Here is a 23,157-nt window from a genome sequence, read left to right as displayed (position 1 = left end):
TGGAGTTCAGCAATGGCTTCTATACTTGCTGCAGCTGGTGCACCCCCACCACCACCTCCACCTCCTCATAAGAAGAGAGGACCACCAAGTCAATTCATCTCCAACAGAGAGGAAGAAGAGGAGGAAGAAGAAGAAGAGGATAGAGATGAACCAGAATTTATACAGGAGTTGCCCCGTGTTAAACAAGTTTCATATGGCAGTTTTTTTCCATCCCTCCAGGGGACAAGAAGGTCAATGCTAAATATGCCACCTGCCTCATCTGTAAATACAGATTGTCTAGAGGCACAGAGAAAAAATATAGTATGGGCAACTATACTATGCATCGCCATATGGCCAGGTGGCATCCCTTAAACTACAGCCGGGCAGAGTTAAGGGACCTACAAGACAATCCCCCGACAACTCCTGTGGCCAGATCTACGTCAACAATATCTTTGACAGGAAGAGAGGCACAGGAAACTGTGCCAAACATTCAGCCAAACTTTAAACCTATGAAGTTTACCTGTATATATTGTGGTGCTATGCTCTCGTATGGGAACATGAGCGTGAACTTGATCAATATGGTGTTCGAAAACCATAAGTGCCCTAACCCACCCAAGCAGTAATTTTTTTTTTGCTCCTGTTGAGCCCTTTTCAATGCCTGTTTTTTTGTTGTTTCCCCTCCATAAAAAACACAAAAAAAACATAAAACTGTTCTAAAAATACAAAAAAATCAAAAAATGTTCAGAAAAAAAAAAACAAATAAAACAACAAAAACAAAAAAAAAAGTTCTTTTCAGAACTACCTCCCCTTTCAAATAAAATTGCTAGAATGTTTATCACTCTGGCAAGCTCTATTTCTTTTGGTTCGCTTTCCCGTTCGCTGCCCGGTTCGCGAACTTGAAGCGAACCAAAAAAATATTTTTTAAATAAAAAGGTAAACATAACATCAAAGACACTAAAATGCCTTCTAAATATGACCCCAAACAACCTATGAAGCTCTAACAGTACATATCAAGAAATGTAATTGATTTGAAAATTCGTTTTTAAACACAGCATATAAATCAATTGTATACCTGCATTCAAGAGGAAAGGACTGAAAATGTCCTAGAGACACAGAAAAACGTTTTCTTGAATGCCCTACCACCATTGTTTGGACATTATTAACATGGCTATGTAACTCCCATAATCAAAATCTAAATTTGCAAAGCACAAGTGGGAGCGTATTTACAAGACACTTGCCCCATGAGGAACACTTTACATTTTAAAAGGAAAACATAACATCAAAGACACTCAAATGCCTTATAAATATGGCTCAAAACAACCTATGAAGCTCTAGCAGTACATATCCAGAAATGTAATTGATTTCTTAAATCGTTTTTAAAAACAACATATCTGTTTCAGCTTACATAACAGACCATGGAATGGGCTCCATGTACCACAATAACTTGTGTTACTGCATGCCAGAATGCTACACCGAATATGCAATTACAATTTCTCAAAGAAACTAATTCTATTAGTATATCACTAGAGACAAAACCACATTTTAAAAACACAGCTTTCTTCATCATTTTCTCCTTAAATCATACTATTCTCTATCTAAATTAAATAAATCTTTTCTCACCTTAGCAAATATTTTTTGAGTTTTGAAAACAGTCTCAGAAATACACCAAATTGTCTTCAGCAGAAGAAAAAGGATGCACTCCAAAGGCTGCAGCTATTGAAAGCACAGAAATACAGATATTCATTTCACATATCTCTCATATTAGCCAATCATACCTCTTCCCTCACTTTTTTCAAATCAAAACCCTTCCCCCCTCTGCCCTCTCTGCCTTGTTTCCATAGCAACCACCTCCTGGAAGACCTCTCATGTTTGCAAATTCACACAACAATGTTTCAATTGAACTCTGAACTCTCAGTGCACCTGCGTATCCAGTGCAATCTTTCATTAAATGTTTCTTCCTTGACCATTCAAATTACATGTTTCAAAGAACACATCCATGCACCCTAACTTTCTGTTTTCAGAAATGGAAATGCACCAATCACTGCTAATGAATCATTAGCATTGGAAATCCACAGTTTTTTTTCTTTAGAAACTCCTACTGTTTCAACTGCCCTTTCATTACCACACTTCATCTGACTGCAGAACAACCTTCTCCCACCATGTTTAAGGTCTGGATTGTTGGACATAGTTACATCCACTGGGCTCAAAGGTATGCTGAGAACAGAAATTTACCTAACCTCAATTTACAAGATGTGGAAATTAAGTGGTTGGGCCAAAGAGGATTAAAATGTCACCAATTGATACCATTGGTGAAAACCTTTATGCATTTGCCAAAACCTGACCTGTTAATAGTGCACTGTGGAGGTAATGATTTGGGCACTTTGACAGGGGTAGGTCTGGAAATGCTTTTAAAGGACACCTTTGAGCAATTAATGGCACTTTTTCCTCAAACTGCCTTGGTATATTCCAATATATGCCAAAGACAGAAATGGAGGTGGTCCAACCAATTTTGTCCACAAATTGAGAAAGCGAGGAAGCATGTAAACAAATCTGTTTCAGCTTACATGAGAGACCATGGAATGGGCTCTCTGTACAACAATAACTTGCGTTACTACATGCAAGATATCTACAGAGGAGATGGAGTTCACTTCTCAGATGAGGGCAACAGAATTTTCATTCTGAATTTAAGACTGTGCATTGGTACCTACTTATAAGTACCTAAATGTACCATAAACCCAAAAGCTCTTCTCAGAGCTACCCTACATCTGATCACTCACAATTATTATTTTTCTCTAACTTTTTTCACTAATTTTCCACAAAATACGCTCCCCGGAGCGCTACCCGGTTCGCTAACCGAAAGCTAACCTCGCGGATTTTTTTAAAAAATGTTTTTTTTCCGCACATATAAGCCTCCTCAGCCACCCTCAGAAAACCTAAGGGGTCAAGATAAGTCTACCATGACCCCTTCTACCCATTCTAAACATTATTTGCCCTCCATCTTGTATCTTAATGCGACCGAAACACAAAATGGTGGACTCCCGTGACGCTTAAGGTTCGCTAACCGGGCCGCTTTCCGGAAAGCGGTCCTAAAAAAAGGTGGGAAAGTAATTTACAGAAAAACGACTAGAGACACTCTCACCAAATATAGATTAGCTCATACTACATAACAATCCCTTTCATTTTCACAAATTTGATTGAAATTCCATTTAGCCATTAAGCCTGTAGACCTCTCTAAGTACCGTGAGGTAAATTACTCCACAAAACACATCTGAAGTGTTGGAATTGACAACCAATGAAAATGTTACTTTCATTTTCAATTTTTTTTTCCTGACATTTGATTGGTTATGTACCTGAATATATATAAAGGAAGAGAAGGAAACACAGCCATTTTGACTACTACTTCCTGAACTACATTTCAAGAGCCTTTTCACCTCCCTGTAAATTAAATTGATAATTTGTAAGTGGCACTTTAAATTAATTTGTAAAAACGTTTTTTGATAATTATTTACTGTCCCCCTGCTATAGTTATAGATACAGATATACTCCTCTGTTATATTTATTGATTGACTTACACTTCTCTGCTATAATTATGAATTTACTTACTTTAAGTTCACTGTTAAAAAAACAGAACTACCTGTCTGAACTTAAACTCAACAGTGCCCTAACTCTTCTAATTTAATTATTTTTTTTATGCAATTTACAGCAAAAAAATGGAAGGGGAGCAAGAAAAAACTAATGTTTCCTTCGAGATTACATCCGAAGACATTGTAACTGAAGAAAATGTGGATGAAGATTTTATGGATCAATCTTTTGACGAACAATTTATTCAAACCTTACAAGAGACAGAAACATCCATGTTTGACGAGATACCAGATGATATAATGCTGGAAGTTTTAATGAACTATGAAAATAATAAATAATTTTTTTAAAAATCAAAATAAATAAATAAATAAAAAAACGAACAAAAACAACAAATAATTAACATACAGTATTAGAAAAGTCTATCATTCTTTTATCCTTAAAGTTCGCTGCCCAGAACGCTTTCCGGTTCGCGAACTTGGCGCTTACCGCGCAAAAAAAAAATTTTTTTTTTGGACCCTCCTAGGCCCTTTTAAAACCTCCACATAAAACCTAGGGGGTCAACGAGGATCTACTATGCCCCCTTATGGTAATTTCCCCCTTTGTTTTGGCCTCCTCTTGTCTCTCGATCCTACCGAGAGACAAGATGGCGGCCGCTCCGGACTGTTTAGAATGTTGACAGACACCGGAGGGCCAATCAGCTTCGCATCGCAAAGTTCCGATACGCGCAAGGTTCGCTAACCGGATCGCTGCCCGGAGCGCTGTTACAGATATATATCTTGATTTAAACGTTAATTTCTCAAAATCCACTGAAGCACATATATTGAGACCTAGCAAAGGCACATCGCGCTAACAGTCCCTACAATTTTGCCAAGTTTCGTGCAAATCCATTCAGCCGTTCGGGCTAAAAGTGAGTCCAACCGCCCTATGGAAATTAACATGGAAAAAACGCGTTTTGGGACCCCCCTTTTTTCTCGGCCCCCCCTCCACAAAACCCCCCAAGGGCTGCTCAGAAACAAAATGTGCCATTTTCCTGAAAATTTCAGCCAATTCCGTCCACAAACGCCAAAGTTATTAGGCATAGAATTTTCAGAAATCCCATAGGGAAAAAATCCTAACTATATATACCTACTGGCGACCGCCAGTAGGTAATATATATATATATATATATATTCACTGAAAAAACCATAGGTTTCACACCAGTTATAGTTAGGAATTAGCATTTAAAAAACCTATTAAATTCACTGAAAAAACCATAGGTTTCACACCAGTTATAGTTAGCTGGAAATTTTACTGATATAAAACCATTGAAATTCCCACGTTATAGTTAGTCGGACTCACTATAACTTGCGCGTGCAATGCACTGCTGATGACATCACATATTACATCACTCATGACATGGTCAGTGACATCACTCATGACATCACTGATGACATCATCCTTGCGACAGAGTGACAGACCTCCTTTCACTATAATGTAACCCTTGAAACACATATTCAAAAATAGAAACTAATATTTTCAAAAAAGTGGATATACCCATACCAGTTACAACAACCAATTCAGTAATACCACCATCTAATACACATCCACTCATGTGTATGTATATGGGTTATTAGATATTTTTATTAGTATCAGTATGAGTGTCTATATGGTTTGGTGGGGGTATTACTTAGCACATAGATGCATGAGTGACTGACTCTTTGTTTGTATGTGTTTTGAAGACAGCATATGTACAGGACTGTATGGGTGGATGAGTGTCTATATGTGTTTGTTAGTGAGTGAATGACTGTCTCACTAGTGTCTTTATCAGTAACTACATATGTTTTAATCTAGTATATATGAATATTGATGTATATAAGTGAGTATATGTGAGAGTAAGAGATTGTAAGAGTTCCTGTTTAAATAAGTATGTGTTTCTATAAGTGATTGTTTAAGAGAATAAATATGTGTAATTTTAAATAGAAGTAAGGTGGAAGTGTGTGTATAACTCTATATTCAAATAAATGGATGTTCAATAGTTTATTTGCACGTGTGAATATGTGTGTGAGTAACTTTTGGATGAATGTCGGTGTGTAACAGGATGTATAGGTGTATCACTTCATATGATGAGTGAGTATATGTATGAGTGACTATATAGAACTGTTGGTGAATGAGTGGATGTGTATATAGATAGTGGAATTACTGAATTGCTTGTTGTAACTGATATAGGTATCTCCATTTTATTAAAAATTTCAGTTTCTATTTTTGAATATGTGTCTCAAGGGTTACATTATAGTGAAAGGAGGTCTGTCACTATGTCACAAGGATGGTGTCATGAGTGATGTCACTGACCATGTCATGAGTGATGTAATATGTGATGTCATCAGCAGTGCATTGCACGCGCAAGTTATAGTGAGTCCGACTAACTATAACGTGGGAATTTCAATGGTTTTATATCAGTAAAATTTCCAGCTAACTATAACTGGTGTGAAACCTATGGTTTTTTCAGTGAATTTAATAGGTTTTTTAAATGCTAATTCCTAACTATAACTGGTGTGAAACCTATGGTTTTTTCAGTGAATTTCATAGGTTTTTTAAATGCTAATTCCTAACTATAACTGGTGTGAAACCTTTGGTTTTTTCAGTGAATTTCATAGGTTTTTTTAATGCTAATTCCTAACTTTTTATACAGACTCATACCTATGTGTTTTTTAGTGAATTGCTAAAGTATGTTTTTGTAAAAATGAACACTATAATGTATATTGAGATAATATTTTTAATTTAAAATATTTTTTTTTATATTTCGCTTTCGGTGCGCGCACCGGTGCGCGTACCGTCAGCGCACTAACAAAAAAAAAGAAAAAAAAATGAAGGAGGGACTGTGTAATAGATAGTAAGACAGATAAAAAGTGTAAAAGGAAGTAACTGAGAAAAGAAAAATGAATAAGGGAGCAAAAGAAAGAAGAAATAGGAAGAAGACTAAAGCAGAGGTTAAGGGAGATTGTAAATGGATGTTGAAAGTAAAAAGAAGGACAGTTAAGTATGGGAATGTCAGGTAGTGACGGAATCAGAGGAAAAGAATAGCAGTGATTGAGGGAAAGTAAATATCAGTGAATATAAGTAAAAAGGGGTGAAAGAGGGTACATGTAAGTGAATAAGGGTAACACATGGGGAGTAATAGAGACAAACAAGAGAGAGAGTAAAAGAAGGACTGTCACAAAGGGACTAAGTGAACCAGTAAAAAAGGTAAGTGAAGGAGTGTGCATAGGCAGAAGTACTGAAAGAAATTGAATGTGGTCGGAAGTAAACATGGAACAAAAGAATAAGTGAGGGAAGCAAAGTAAGGAAATAGGGGTGCGGTAGGGTGACAGAAAAATAGTGAAAATAAAACAAAAGGTGATAACAAAAAAGATTTTGTAAACACACTTACCATATAATCAATGCAAACTTGTATCTATGAAAGATAAAAGAAAAAACACGTTATAATTTCTTAAAAATATATAATAAAATAGAAACAACAGTTCATGAGGTTTAAAAATCTACAAAAGTTTACTAAGAAATGATGCAATAGTGAAGGATACAAAAACAGAAAGAAAGTAATGTAGAAAGAGAAAAAAAAAGGAAAAAGAAATAGAAAGAGAACAAATTCCTAAAGGTAAATAAGATACTAAAAGAATGTAAGATATCAAATCAAAATCAGTAAAGATAAGAAAATAAAAGAAAAATGAGTGAAAAGGAGAGAAGTCTGATTGAGAAACTATAAATAAAAAAGAGGAATAGAAGATGATTGAGAGTGAGTGAAGTAAAGTAACAGAGTGAAGGGATGAAAGGAATGAAGTTAGTATAGAACGATGGATAAAACAGGAGTGAGAGAGTAAGTACACAGAAAGACAAAAGGAAGAACTAAGTGAACTACAGTACAATGGATGCGAAAGAAAAAAAAAGGAGAAAAAGAAAGAGAGGGTTAGGAAACTAAAGCAGTGGTACTGTGAGAATATGAAAAAGATAAAAAGTGGTGGAAGGAACAGAGGAAATGCAGACAGTTCCTATTAGATTAAGAAGTTGTGAATGAAGTGCACTAAAGAAACAGCGATGAAAAAAGAGTGTAAATTAGTAAAGAGAGGTAAATAAGGGTGAAAAAGAAAATGAGTATAAGACAATGTGAACACAATATAAATTACACAATGCAAACTACACAATAACTTCTACAATATGTTACATTATTTATTTTTGCTGTTCTCAGAATATATTGAATTTCACTTAAATTAGTGAGATCAAAGTCTTCATCATATAACAGCGGGAAAAAAAAAACACAATCTAAAAGATTGTGTTTAAAAAAACCCATTCAAACATACATCTCATATAAGTACACTAATCTTTGATTCACTTACTTTTCCGTGAGACCAAATTGCAGATAGTGAAGGTCCTTTTGGTGGAAAAAAGTCTGCTGTGCTCTATAACTTCCATTTCATCGACTTCCTATGAAAAAAGATCTAACAACATCATATGTTACACTTTCCTCACGGCCAATTTGTGTCAGATATATCAGTATTTTTTACTTTGAGATCCACTTAAAGTATCTACATGAGATTGCAGATAGTGAAGGTCCTTTTGGTGAAAAAAAGTCTGCTGTGCTCTATAACTTCGATTTCATCAACTTCTAACAACATCATATCTTACATTTTCCTCACGGCCAATTTGTGTCAGATATATCAGTATTTTTTACTTTGAGATCCACTTAAAGTATCTACATGAGATAAATAATTTCAAATATTAGATTAACTAACTAACTAACTAACTTTTATTAACTATTCCCGTCTTCAAAGGCCAATTCCCTTTACTAAAACTTTGGTTTTAAAAACACTAGATAAGAATTTGTAGAGTCATAAGGCAAACGTTGTTTATAAGTTAAATGAGAATCATTGCAGTAACTCCATCCATTTTCAGATTTTAAGTAGCATGTATAATGTCCTGAGGTGGTCGAAGATCCATCATGATAAATAATAGCTTCAGTTGTAAAGGTCCTTCCAGAAATTGATAACTGAGAAGCCACAAAATTTTTGATAGAAGTTGTCAATTTAGTTCCATCAGGTCTACATCGTTGGAAAACTAAAATAATATACTGCCCATACCTTTGTATAAATAATGTGGACAGCATTGTACAGTTACATTGGGTACACACCATATTATGATCTGCTGCTTTAACTAGATTTTTAAAAGACACTGATTTACAGTCTGGTAAAGTCAAATATATAAATCTTTCAGTGTCTATTGTAGTAGTACTTGATAAACTACAATTGTGGCAGTCATGCTGCCATTGATAAGAAAGACTGAAAAGATTATCTACATCTACACCTTCATCTTCCAAAACACCAAACATATACATTAAAAATTCCTGACAATCCTGCTGAATGTTCTGTGAAAATTTATCTTGACCAGAACACAAATCTAAAATATTTCGAATTTCTGTTACACTTTCTATTTGTGCTGTAACACTGCTACATTTCTGAAACACAGAATTCAATAAACCACACAATCTTTGATCCCGATTTTCAACAATCTGTTCTTGTAAACTTTTAAGAAAAAAAACAACATTAACCACTACATTAGCATAGCAGTTGACACCAGAACTGTTTTCAAACTGAAATCCAACAACATTTTCTCCACAATTCTTTTTCTTCCTGTTTTCAATTACAGTTTTCTCTACTTTTTGTCTTTTTGCAACTACCTCACTACAATTATCCTCATTTCTTCTTTTTCGGCCTACCACACGTTTTTCAAACAGAGGATATTGAGGCAAATGTGGAGCATACTCTCTTCTTAACCTATTGTATTCTTTAACACAATCTAGATCGGCAGAAATCTTTGTCTCATCACACGCAATCAAGTACAATCCTGATAAAGTTCTGACTCGAGATAATGCCACATATGCCATACCCTCTTTAAACACAGATCTTCCAATGTTCACCAATGCACTATCTACACTTAAACCTTGAGATTTATGAATTGTCACTGCATACGCCAAACAAACAGGAAACTGTTTTCGGCGAACATATAAGTCTTTTACAAGTAAAAATCTAGCAGAACAACGACTTATTTGTTGTACTTGTTCAATGCCATCAAATTTTATTTTTAAAAATTCAATTCCATCTCTATTTCTGTAATTCACAAAATCAACAACATAACCCATTGCTCCATTTACCAGACCGCTTTCAACATTTAAATTCCTTCTCAAAATGATACGACAATTTAAACACACATTCAGAGTCTTTTCAAAACCAGCTGTTTTTGAAATACTTTTCTCCAATGAATGCAATTTAGTTTTCAAATTTTCTGACAAAACAATTGTTGCACCCATATGCTCTATTTTATCTATTGCTTCCAGTTTCACAATCTCTTCATTTTCTAAGTCTAACATTTTTTGATTGAAGATGGAACATTCTTGCAGAGTTGGCATCAAACATATCCCAGATTTCTTCTCAGTCATTTTTTTAAAAATATTCTCTGGAAGAATGTTTTCATTTGCATACAAATTTGAAATTAATCGACTATGCAAAGCTTTTTTCCCTTTCTCAGTCATTTTTCCAATTCTTACATCTTGTAGAATATTTTTATAATCTTCATCCTTGGCCTGTCGCATATTTTGAAGCAGTTCAGCATATTTAAAATTTAGCCATATATTAACATTTCCAATGCTTCCAAGGGACTTCCTGGTATCTTCATGCGTGAGCATTTTAAACACTGGTTGTCCTTTTACTGGAGTCAACTGCAATAGATCTCCAAAAACAATAATGTGTTTTCCTCCAAATAACACATCATAGTCTGTTTTAAGAATTTCTTGCATTCTCAAATGCACAAAAGCAAGCATTAGATTTGAGACCATGCTTACTTCATCTATGATAAGAAGTTTCATTTTCTTCAAGACTCTTGAAACTTCAGAACACGCATCTCCAGATAGCTTGTTGTAATGCAATTTATTATCATGTTCAACTGGCAGCATCAATAAACGATGTAGAGTAATCCCTTTAATGTTATGTGCTGCCAGACCAGTTGGAGCAGTTACAACACAAGACAGTGGTGAATCAGTCCTTTTCTGCAGATAACTTGCAACGGCTTTAATTAGAAAACTTTTTCCTGTCCCCGCTTCTCCACTTACATACAGTCGGACAGGGTCAAATAATATACATGAGCACTCTTTTTTCTCATGTCTGAATCCATGTTCAATCTGCTCTGTGACTTCATCATATATCTTTTTCTGCTCAATGTTTAGTTGCGTTACCAAATCTTCTAAGTTAACTCCATCCTCTTGAGCTTGTTCCATAGCTCTTTCCACCTCATCCATGGCAGTGGCAGCTTCATTTTGGATAATTGGTCCTCCTAGTGGATCCTGGCTCAATGAAGTAGAACTCTGACTATCTTGAGAACTGTTTCTAGCTATCTCTTCAGCAATTGTGGTTTCTTGCTCCATTTCTTCATTCAACATTTGCAGATAATTTAGAAAAATAGGACATTCTATGGTATCCTTAGTTGCATTAAAAGAGTCTTCATAACAGAGAAAATCTCCAAGTAGTTCCTCTTCTGTACGCCATGGCTTAAAGAGTTGCAAAAGAGCTAAATAGTAAAATTCTCTTTTGTCTGGAACTTCACAACTCAATTTTCGATGATTAATCAAATGGCCTTTTTTCTGCTTCACTAGACATCCTTCATAGCCAATGAGTGCATATTTTCCATTATTGATATCTTCTGTGATGTTCCTCTTATAACTGTAGTTTTGAAGAACTTCATACAAACATGTGTTCTCAAGGTGAGTACTTCTATTTGGATAGTATGTATCCAACATATTTGTCTTCAAAATATCTGTACTGTTTGGTTCTTTTTCCGCCAAATATTCAATTTCTTGTACAGATTTCAAAACTCGGTTTCGTGTTGCAGCAAGACCAAGACTCACCCAAATGATTGTTCTTGATTTGGCATAGAGACTTGCTGATGATAACCGATCAGAACATTCATATGCTCCAATTTCTCGATGCGACAACATCTTCAGACTGAAACTGTATAATTTCTTGCTTAGACTCTTTTCATGTGAAATGTCCTCCCACATTTCCTTCAGTTCTGTCTTTTCTTTTTTGGTGATGTAAGATGTCACATATCGAGCCACAGCAATAGAGTTGTCAGCAACGAACTGAATATCCATGTTAGCATTCCACATGGACAAAATCACTGGGTTGTAATCGTTGATGTACTTAGATTCTTCATTTCTTTTCAAATTATATGTGTTTTTGGGAGATTTTCTCGTCACAGTATGTCGTAGAGATGACATCAAATTATTTACTCTTCCTTTAGAAATCACTGGTCGAGGAAATGCAAAACGACATTTCGTGTAGTACTTTTCCTTGTTTTTAAATTTTCGACGACAGTACTTTCCACAACGATGAGATTGAAAACGTAAAACTTGTTGCCTTAAATTGTTTTCTTCAGTAGATTTTGGAACAGCACATGTTGAATACTCTTCAATGAAACTCATCACTGTTTCATCTGAATCTGATCCAAATTTGGGTGCATCTTTAATCCACAACAACATATGTATATGAGGAGCACCTCTCGCTTGATATTCCTTCCTCCAAAAGAAATCCAAAACCTCTCCAAGGGGAGGATTTTTTTTGTTGGTAATAAAAGACATCATAGCTTCAAATCTATGATTAAAATATCTGCAAACATTCACTGGATCTAAAGAACACAGTTCTCCTGGTGTTTTCAATTCTATATTTGGTATGTTTTCATTTGCCTCTCGTAGAAATTGAAGTAAATCGTCCCAGGCATACTCAGCACAGCTAAGAGTGAGGAACCATGTAGGAGTTCCTAAGTTTCTTAGCATACATTTCAATTCTCCATGACGACGAAACCAATACTCGTTGGTTCCACGTTGACATGCCATGAGATTGATTAGCTGAGATTCCAAAATACTGTCTTGCAGATTAACTTTCTCCATAAAGTCCCTTGCACATACATTTTGCAAATGAGGTCCACTTTTTAATATATGATTAACTGCATAAGAAAGCCCAGACAAATCACTTTCAAACAGTAGATGAAATAAATATGGAATGCATTGACGAAACCTTGGATCTTCTGCATATAATCTTAGAGTCCGGTATTCAGCTGCAGGAATTTGAACTGGTCGATCATCATATCGTCCACCACAACCTGTTGGAAATAATTGTGGAAAACAACGAGCTTCCAAACTTTCTTCCCATACACTAATGGGACTTCCTTTTGCTGCCTTCATTTGAAACAAGTCAATTGCATTTCCCATTACTTCTTTGGAATGCAAAGGATGAACAGTATAATGTTCATATATTTCTTCAGTTCTAGACACATCAACTTTTTCAATTTGACCAACTGAAGAATCACTATCTTCTTCTGTAGCTGTTTCCTCTACTCCAACACTTACATGTTTGTAGTACTCATTGTTTTTAACTAAATACAACGTTGCCTTCTTGACTTTTTTAACATCCACTAAATCTTGCCAAATTTTCTTACTCTTTGTTGGAACCCCATTAACTAGAATAACTAAAGGATCTTCTTCTACTCTTTCTACACCAATTGTATTAATATTTTTCTTTACATCTAGAGGCAAATAAACAACTCTTCCCTTTAATCCTCTCAGTAAATCTGATGGAGGCAATTTCCCTGTCTTAGGCTCCATGCGAACAATAGCCTGAAAAGGATGGACACATTGAATCAAAATAGATTCATAAGTATTTAGATCCATCAATTCAGAAGGAATATCTATCAACTGAAGATTATTATAAACTGCTCTTGCAGGCATTCTATTTTCATTTAATTTTTTCAAACAATAAGTGCAAATACGCTGATCCAAACTCAAATCAAAAGAATTCTCCACCAACAAATAACTTACAAAATCCTCCCATTCACTATTATTTTCCAATTCACTTTTTGCATATAAATCAACTAACCTAGTCTGAATTTTATAATGAGTCCGTCGACAACACACACAAGTTACATTAGGCCTCTCACTTGATTTCACCTTAAACTTGATAATTTCCTCATCAAACTTTTCAATACTTGAAATTTGTCCATTATCTTCTGCATTACCATCCATTACTATATCTATTTCTACACTGTCCTCTTTGTTCCCAAAATAACAAAACTCAATTTCTTCACAAATAGTCTTCACATCCACTTCAGATCCATGCAAAAGAGCACTATTTAACTGTTTAAGCTTAAGTGCAGGACTTTTTGCATAATACAACTTCCTCACTAATTTCCTTACGTTATTATGATGCACTGCTAACATCCTAAAATGATGAAAAACACTCCGACAAACTTTTCTAGAAAGACATGCTAGTGAATGCCCTTGCAAACCTGTGCTTTCTCTCACTCTGCAAGGATCTAACTCTTGCAGGATCTTCATTTTTTGTTTGAGACTTTTTTTACTATATGTACGTAAGAAATTTCGAAGCAAATCAATTGATTCCTGTCGCACACTACAAATACTACTGCATTTCCATGTGTACACTGGACCCTTAGTACGTCTCCCTAAAACTTCATCAGCTAAGACCTCTTCTGCATCTCTAGATACAAGTTTCTCTTTTTCCATCACACAACTATCTTTCACCTCATATGCACGACCACTGGTGTCAACTGCATGCACCAAATCATTTTCCTGAAAGTAACTCTCCTCATTAAAAAAAGGCTCAGAACTTGAACTATGCATCCATTCACCAGAAAATACTTCACAAAAATTACTCCGATTAATAATTCTTTTCCATCTACTGTTCGATTTGAAAACATCCATTGCCTTATTAAGTATCCTAATTCTATTGATTATTAAAATAAATAATTTTTTCTTAACTTCAAAAGCCTGATCAACAATCTTTTCTACACTTTTCTTTTTCTTGTAAAAAGCAGCTTTTAGTTTACTTTTCTTTTCATTTTTTAGCAAATTTAAAACTACCCTATTGCGAAACATTCGCCTACGAATGTCCCTAAAAACATTTACCCTTCTATTGCTAACCATTCTCTTCTCTCCTGGTCCAATGGAAACATTTTTTGTGGGCTTCTCTTTCCTTTTTAGATTTGTTGACTTTTTCTGTATATTCACATTAGCAATTTCATTTTTTTTCCTACGACATATGTTGCGAAGAAAAGACTTAATTGGCTTACCAGAAGCTTTTCTGGTGTTTTTTGAAGTAGTTGTTGAAGAGGATTCCATAAACTCTGTTGTTGATGTTCTCCTTTTCCGTATGGTATTTTTGATATTTCTTTGCCTTGAAGGCATTTTTGCTTCCTTTTCAGAAGTTGATTTGAATCTGTTGTTCTGTTAAAAAAACACATGAAAGACCACTATTAGCAAACAACAAAGTAATGTTAAAAAGCAAACAATATAAACAATAAATTGCAACATATTTAAGTTTATACAATAGCAACTCATGGCTTTATTTTTAAAGGCCTTGCGCCACCAGTGCGTCACTTATTACCCATGTTTAAAGTCAAGCATCAGCTGCACATGGCATTCATAAATAAGGGCCAAATGCAAATACCAATCAATTGCACCCAAAAATCGATTTTTCAATAACATGTAAGAAACACTGCGCAAAACCTAAGTACAACCACTCAATATCATCAAACAAAGTCAGGGTCTGATTTATAAAGGCCTTGCGCCACCAGTGCGTCACTTATTACCCATGTTTAAAGTTTTGCATCGGCTGCACATGGCAATCATAAATAAGGGCCAAATACATATACCAATCAATTGCACCCAAAAATCGATTTTTGAATAACATGTAAGAAACACTGTGCAGAACCTATGTACAACCAATCAATATCATCAAACAAAGTCAGGGCCTTATTTATGAAAGCCTTGCGCCACCAGTGTGTCACTTATTACCCATGTTTAAAGTCATGCATCAGTTGCACATGGCAATCATAAATAAGGGCCAAATACATATACCAATCAATTGCACCCAAAAATCGATTTTTCAATAACATGTAAGAAACACGGCGCAGAACCTATGTACAACCAATCAATATCATCAAACAAAGTCAGGGCCTTATTTATGAAAGCCTTGCGCCACCAGTGCGTCACTTATTACCCATGTTTAAAGTCATGCATCAGCTGCACATGGCAATCATAAATAAGGGCCAAATACATATACCAATCAATTGCACCCAAAAATCGATTTTTCAATAACATGTAAGAAACACGGCGCAGAACCTAAGTACAACCACTCAATATCATCAAACAAAGTCAGGGCCTTATTTATGAAAGCCTTGCGCCACCAGTGGGTCACTTATTACCCATGTTTAAAATCATGCATCAGTTGCACATGGCAATCATAAATAAGGGCCAAATACATATACCAATCAATTGCACCCAAAAATCGATTTTTCAATAACATGTAAGAAACACGGCGCTGAACCTAAGTACAACCACTCAATATCATCAAACAAAGTCAGGGCCTTATTTATGAAAGCCTTGCGCCACCAGTGCGTCAATTATTACCCATGTTTAGAGTCATGCATCAGTTGCACATGGCAATCATAAATAAGGGCAAAATACATATACCAATCAATTGCACCCAAAAATCGATTTTTGAATAACATGTAAGAAACACTGCGCAGAACCTATGTACAACCAATCAATATCATCAAACAAAGTCAGGGCCTTATTTATGAAAGCCTTGCGCCACCAGTGCGTCACTTATTACCCATGTTTAAAGTCATGCATCAGCTGCACATGGCAATCATAAATAAGGGCCAAATACATATACCAATCAATTGCACCCAAAAATCGATTTTTCAATAACATGTAAGAAACACGGCGCAGAACCTAAGTACAACCACTCAATATCATCAAACAAAGTCAGGGCCTTATTTATGAAAGCCTTGCGCCACCAGTGCGTCACTTATTACCCATGTTTAAAGTCATGCATCAGTTGCACATGGCAATCATAAATTAGGGCAAAATACATATACCAATCAATTGCACCCAAAAATCGATTTTTCAATAACATGTAAGAAACACGGCGCAGAACCTAAGTACAACCAATCAATATCATCAAACAAAGTCAGGGCCTTATTTATGAAAGCCTTGCGCCACCAGTGCGTCACTTATTACCCATGTTTAAAATCATGCATCAGTTTCACATGGCAATCATAAATAAGGGCCAAATACATATACCAATCAATTGCACCCAAAAATCGATTTTTGAATAACATGTAAGGAACACTGCACAGAACCTAAGTACAACCACTCAATATCATCAAACAAAGTCAGGCCTTATTTATGAAAGCCTTGCGCCACCAGTGCGTCACTTATTACCCATGTTTAAAGTCATGCATCAGCTGCACATGGCAATCATAAATAAGGGCCAAATACATATACCAATCAATTGCACCCAAAAATCGATTTTTGAATAACATGTAAGAAACACTGTGCAGAACCTATGTACAACCAATCAATATCATCAAACAAAGTCAGAGCCTTATTTATGAAAGCCTTGCGCCACCAGTGCGTCACTTATTACCCATGTTTAAAGTCATGCATCAGCTGCACATGGCAATCATAAATAAGGGCCAAATACATATACCAATCAATTGCACCCAAAAATCGATTTTTGAATAACATGTAAGAAACACTGCGCAGAACCTAAGTACAACCAATCAATATCATCAAACAAAGTCAGGGCCTTATTTATGAAAGCCTTGCGCCACCAGTGCGTCACTTATTACCCATGTTTAAAATCATGCATCAGTTTCACATGGCAATCATAAATAAGGGCCAAATACATATACCAATCAATTGCACCCAAAAATCGATTTTTGAATAACATGTAAGAAACACTGCGCAGAACCTAAGTACAACCAATCAATATCATCAAACAAAGTCAGGGCCTTATTTATGAAAGCCTTGCGCCACCAGTGCGTCACTTATTACCCATGTTTAAAATCATGCATCAGTTTCACATGGCAATCATAAATAAGGGCCAAATACATATACCAATCAATTGCACCCAAAAATCGATTTTTGAATAACATGTAAGGAACACTGCACAGAACCTAAGTACAACCACTCAATATCATCAAACAAAGTCAGGCCTTATTTATGAAAGCCTTGCGCCACCAGTGCGTCACTTATTACCCATGTTTAAAGTCATGCATCAGTTGCACATGGCAATCATAAATAAGGGCCAAATACATATACCAATCAATTGCACCCAAAAATCGATTTTTGAATAACATGTAAGGAACACTGCACAGAACCTAAGTACAACCACTCAATATCATCAAACAAAGTCAGGCCTTATTTATGAAAGCCTTGCGCCACCAGTGCGTCACGTATTACCCATGTTTAAAGTCATACATCAGCTGCACATGGCAATCATAAATTAGGGCAAAATACATATACCAATCAATTGCACCCAAAAATCGATTTTTGAATAACATGTAAGGAACACTGCACAGAACCTATGTACAACCAATCAATATCATCAAACAAAGTCAGAGCCTTATTTATGAAAGCCTTGCGCCACCAGTGCGTCACTTATTACCCATGTTTAAAGTCATGCATCAGCTGCACATGGCAATCATAAATAAGGGCCAAATACATATACCAATCAATTGCACCCAAAAATCGATTTTTGAATAACATGTAAGGAACACTGCACAGAACCTAAGTACAACCACTCAATATCATCAAACAAAGTCAGGCCTTATTTATGAAAGCCTTGCGCCACCAGTGCGTCACTTATTACCCATGTTTAAAGTCATGCATCAGTTGCACATGGCAATCATAAATTAGGGCAAAATACATATACTAATCAATTGCACCCAAAATTCGATTTTTCAATAACATGTAAGAAACACGGCGCAGAACCTAAGTACAACCAATCAATATCATCAAACAAAGTCAGGGCCTTATTTATGAAAGCCTTGCGCCACCAGTGCGTCACTTATTACCCATGTTTAAAATCATGCATCAGTTTCACATGGCAATCATAAATAAGGGCCAAATACATATACTAATCAATTGCACCCAAAAATCGATTTTTGAATAACATGTAAGGAACACTGCACAGAACCTAAGTACAACCACTCAATATCATCAAACAAAGTCAGGGCCTTATTTATGAAAGCCTTGCGCCACCAGTGCGTCACTTATTACCCATGTTTAAAGTCATGCATCAGCTGCACATGGCATTCATAAATAAGGGCCAAATACATATACCAATCAATTGCACCCAAAAATCGATTTTTGAATAACATGTAAGGAACACTGCACAGAACCTAAGTACAACCACTCAATATCATCAAACAAAGTCAGGGCCTTATTTATGAAAGCCTTGCACCACCAGTGCGTCACTTATTACCCATGTTTAAAGTCATGCATCAGCTGCACATGGCATTCATAAATAAGGGCCAAATACATATACCAATCAATTGCACCCAAAAATCGATTTTTCAATAACATGTAAGAAACACTGCACAGAACCTAACTACAACCACTCAATATCATCAAACAAAGTCAGGGCCTCATTTATAAAAGCCTGGCGCCACCAGTGCATCACTTATTACCCATGTTTAAAGTCATGCATCAACTGCACATGGCAATCATAAAAAAGGCCAAATAAAAATACCATTCATTTGCACCCAAAATCGATTTTTAAATAACATGTAAAAAACACTGCGCAGGACTTATATACTAACATACAATTTCACTTCTAAAACATAACTATCTGCTTCCAAATATTCTCCATAGAGAAAATAAATCTCTATCTAAATTAAATGAATCATTACTTACCTTTAGAAATGCTTTTGGAGATTGAAAACAGTGTCAGACACACACACCAATTTTTCTTTAGCAGAGGAGAAGGTGTGCTCTCAATACACTGAAACCAAGACTGGCATAGAAAATCTCTATCTTTGTACACATATGCCTTAATTCAACCAATGAAAACTCTTCCCTCAGTATTTTCAAACCAACACCCATCCCCCTCTCAAACCTTTCTATCTGTTACCATAGCAACTCCCTCCTAACTGAACTGTAAGGTTCAAAAGTTTATCTTACAATGTTGCAAATTAACTCAGCAAGGATGTTTGACCTGTCAATACAGCAGCCTATACAGGGTATTTTTGCTTTTGGTGACTTTTTTTAAACCATTCAAATTGCTTCTTTCACACAACATAACCATACACCCTAACTTTCAGTTTTCAACTATCTGAATCCACCAATCATTGCTAGTGATTCAAGAGCACAGAAACTCCACAATTATTTTTTTGTGAACTCCTACTGTTCCAACTGCCATTTCATTCCCACACTTCATCTGACTGGACCAGAACCTTCTCACATCATGTACTCTGTTTGGGTTATTGGACATAGCTACATCCACTGGGCTCAAAGGTATGCAGCTAGCAGAAATTTTCATAACCTTGATTTATCAAATGTGGAAATCAAGTGGATTGGCCACAGAGGATTAAAATGTCACCAATTGATACCATTGGTGAAAACCTTTTTGCATCTGCCAGAACCTGACCTTATAATTGTGCACTGTGGTGGAAACGATCTAGGCACATTAACTGGGGTAGGTCTGGAAATGCTATTAAAGGACACCTTTCATCAATTGATGATACTTTTTCCCCACACTGCCTTGGTATATTCCAATATATGCCAAAGACAGAAATGGAACTGGTCCAACCAATTTGGTCCACAATTTGAGAAAGCACGGAAACATGTAAATAAATCTGTTTCTGCTTACATGAGAGACTATGGAATGGGTTCATTATACAATAATAACTTGCGTTACAACATGCAAGACATCTACAGAGGAGATGGAGTGCACTTCTCAGATGAGGGGAATAGAATATTCCTCCTGAATTTAAGAATGTGTATTGGAACCTACTTGTAGGTACCTAAATCAACCACAGAACCCAAAAGCTCTTTTCAGAGCTACCCTAACTCTGATCATTCAAAGCGTTTATTTTTTTCTAACTTTTTTCACTATTTTTCACCAAAGTACGCTTTCCGGTACGCTTACAGGTGCGCGCACCAGGCGCTACCCCCGCGAAAAATTAAAGAATTTTTTTTTTTTTCACGTTTATGAGCCTCCTAAGCCCCCCTCAGAAAACCTAGAGGGTCAAGAAGTCTCTACAGTTCCCCCTTCTATCCATTCCGAACATTGTTTACCCTCCATCTTGTGTCTCGATTGTTCCGAAACACAAAATGGAGGACTCCCGTAACGCTGCCAGTGCGCGTACAGGAGCGCGCACCAGTAAGCGCTCGTTAAAAAAAGGTGGGAAAGTAATTTACGGAAAACCCAATGGAGACACTTTCATCAAATATAGAATACGCCCTACTACATAGCAGTCCCTACCATTTGCCCAAATTTGGTGAAATTCCATTGAGACATTTAGGCTACAGGCCTGTCTAAATATCCTGAGGTAAATTACATGACAAAAACACACTTGTAATGTTAGAATTTACAACCAATTAAAAAGTATCTCTCATTTTCTACGATTATTTCCTGACGTTTGATTGGTTAAGTACAACAATATATATAAAAGAAGAGAGGGAAACACAGCCATTTTGACTACTGCTTCCTGAAGTACACTTGAAAACAAATTTCACTGACAACTTCAACTAATTTCTCTAAGGTAACTTCTAATTATGGAAGTATATTGTACACGTTAAGTTTATTTCTTAAAAAATATTCTGTTAGTGATATGCTATCCCTCTTTAATAGTTAGAGATAGAGATAGACTTCTCTGTAATAGTTATGGATTGAGTTAGGCTTCTCTGGTATACTAGCTCTACTAATATAGTTAATTTGTATGCAATTTTCAGAAAGAAAATGGAAGGAGAAAATAAGGCAAATGATACTTCTATCAAAGTAAAGGTGGAAAAACCAGAAGATGAAAAAAAAGAAGTTGATTTCATGGATGACTCTTTGGATGAACAGTTTATAGAATGTTTGGAAGAAATTGAATCATGTACATATAATTATGAGGAAATTCCGGACAATATTATGTTAGAAATTTTATTAAATTATGAAAAAGAATCAGAGGAATAAATTTATCTTTAATAATTTCAATTGTTTCAGACAATATTCTTTTTTATATGTAATTCATGAAGTATTACCAAAAATGTTTAAAATATAAAGTGAGACTTATAGTATACTGTTCAACTATTTTTCTGTTACATAGTAAGTTTACTCATAGTTACTACCTTTCTCCCACTATATTATCTCATATGAATATTTTACACCTCATTTTCATAAGTGAACAGGACAGACTACTCATGATCCCCTAGAAATTCTCAGGGAGTGCTTAAAAGATCTGTTTCTCCTTTCCAGACAGACTATATTATGAATTCCATATACCACAAAAAATACAATAACAACATGCAAGATGTCTACAAAGAAGATGGTGAACATTAAATTTAAGTCTCTTCATTAGTACCTACATGTAGGTACTTACATAAAATAAAAAAATAAAAAAAAAAACAATTCATAAACATACAATTTTTGAAGTGATTATTTTTCCATAGTACCCTCCCCGATACGCTCCCCGGTGCGCGCACCAGGCGCTTCCCCCGCGAAAATCGAAAAAAAAAAAAAATTTTTTGAGGCCCCGCGGGGCCCTTTAATGGCCCCCATATCAAACCTAGGGGGTCAGGGGGGGTCTACCCTGCCCCCTTATGGTCAATTCCACCCTTTGTTTTTGCCACCTCTTATGACTAGATTTTACCGATAGACAAGATGGCGGCCGCTCCGGACTGTTTAGAATGTTTACAGACAACTGAGAGCCAATCAGCTTTCTGCGCGCAAGTCGCGTGTCGCGCCTGGAGCGCTCACTGGTGCGCGTACCGGAGCGCGGCTACAGATATATATATTTTTTTGGACGTTAATTTCTCAAAATCCACTGAAGCACATATCTTGAGACATAGCAAAGGCACATCGGGCTACCAGTCCCTACAATTTTGCCAAGTTTGGTGGAAATCCATTCAGCCGTTCGGGCTAAAAGTGAAATCGACCGCCCTATGGAAATTAACATGGGGAAAACGCGTTTTGGGACCCCCCTTTTATCTCGGCCCCCGCTTGATGAATCCCCCCCAAACTTTCAGGGAAGGACCGGACCGCCATGAGACCATTTTCCTGAAAATTTCAGGCAGATTCGTCAACCGGCGCCAAAGTTATTCAAAATAGAATGTTGAGATTTAACATTGAAAATTATCCTAACTATAACTACCTACTGGCGACCGCCAGTAGGTAATATATATATATATATATATATTATCATTAGGAACAACCCTTCATGAGAAATACGAAAATAGTGAAATGAACTGAGCTCCACACCATGAGGGCTGCAAGACAGCTCGACTCCGCCACCCACACCGCCCAAAATAACGACAAACCCTATGCAAATATTATAAATATACACAACACACAAGCAAAGAAACAGAGTAAAACATTTTATTACATAACTATTTACATAACTATTTTATACTTTTTATTGCCCGATCCGGCTAGCTCAATCGATCGAGCATGAAACTCATGCACTGATAGCAAGCGTTGAGAGTTTGTAGAACGATGGCTTCAGATTTTC

At 36.0% G+C, this 23,157-nt stretch overlaps 2 protein-coding genes across 2 annotated transcripts in view; one reads left to right on the top strand and one right to left on the bottom strand.

Annotated features, from left to right (window-relative positions):
• The window catches only part of LOC147748871 (uncharacterized), a 1,009,512-nt gene that overhangs the window by 780,561 nt on the left and 205,794 nt on the right, over positions 1–23,157 (top strand). The gene's annotated exons all lie outside the window — the stretch shown is intronic.
• Positions 6,843–19,462, bottom strand: LOC147748873 (uncharacterized). Its single transcript, XM_086964338.1, has 2 exons — positions 19,358–19,462; positions 6,843–14,875 (listed from the first exon to the last, which is right to left on the bottom strand). Exon 2 carries the CDS (start codon positions 14,834–14,836, stop codon positions 8,378–8,380), a length of 6,459 nt encoding a protein of 2,152 aa, XP_086820464.1. The 5' UTR covers positions 14,837–14,875; positions 19,358–19,462; the 3' UTR covers positions 6,843–8,377.

The sequence above is a fragment of the Lissotriton vulgaris genome, chromosome 1_1 (genome assembly GCF_964263255.1).
Source record: "Lissotriton vulgaris chromosome 1_1, aLisVul1.2, whole genome shotgun sequence".
NCBI classification, from domain to species: Eukaryota; Metazoa; Chordata; class Amphibia; order Caudata; family Salamandridae; genus Lissotriton; species Lissotriton vulgaris.
Note: the sequence above shows the minus strand (reverse complement) of the source record. Positions and strands in the feature narration are given on the sequence as shown.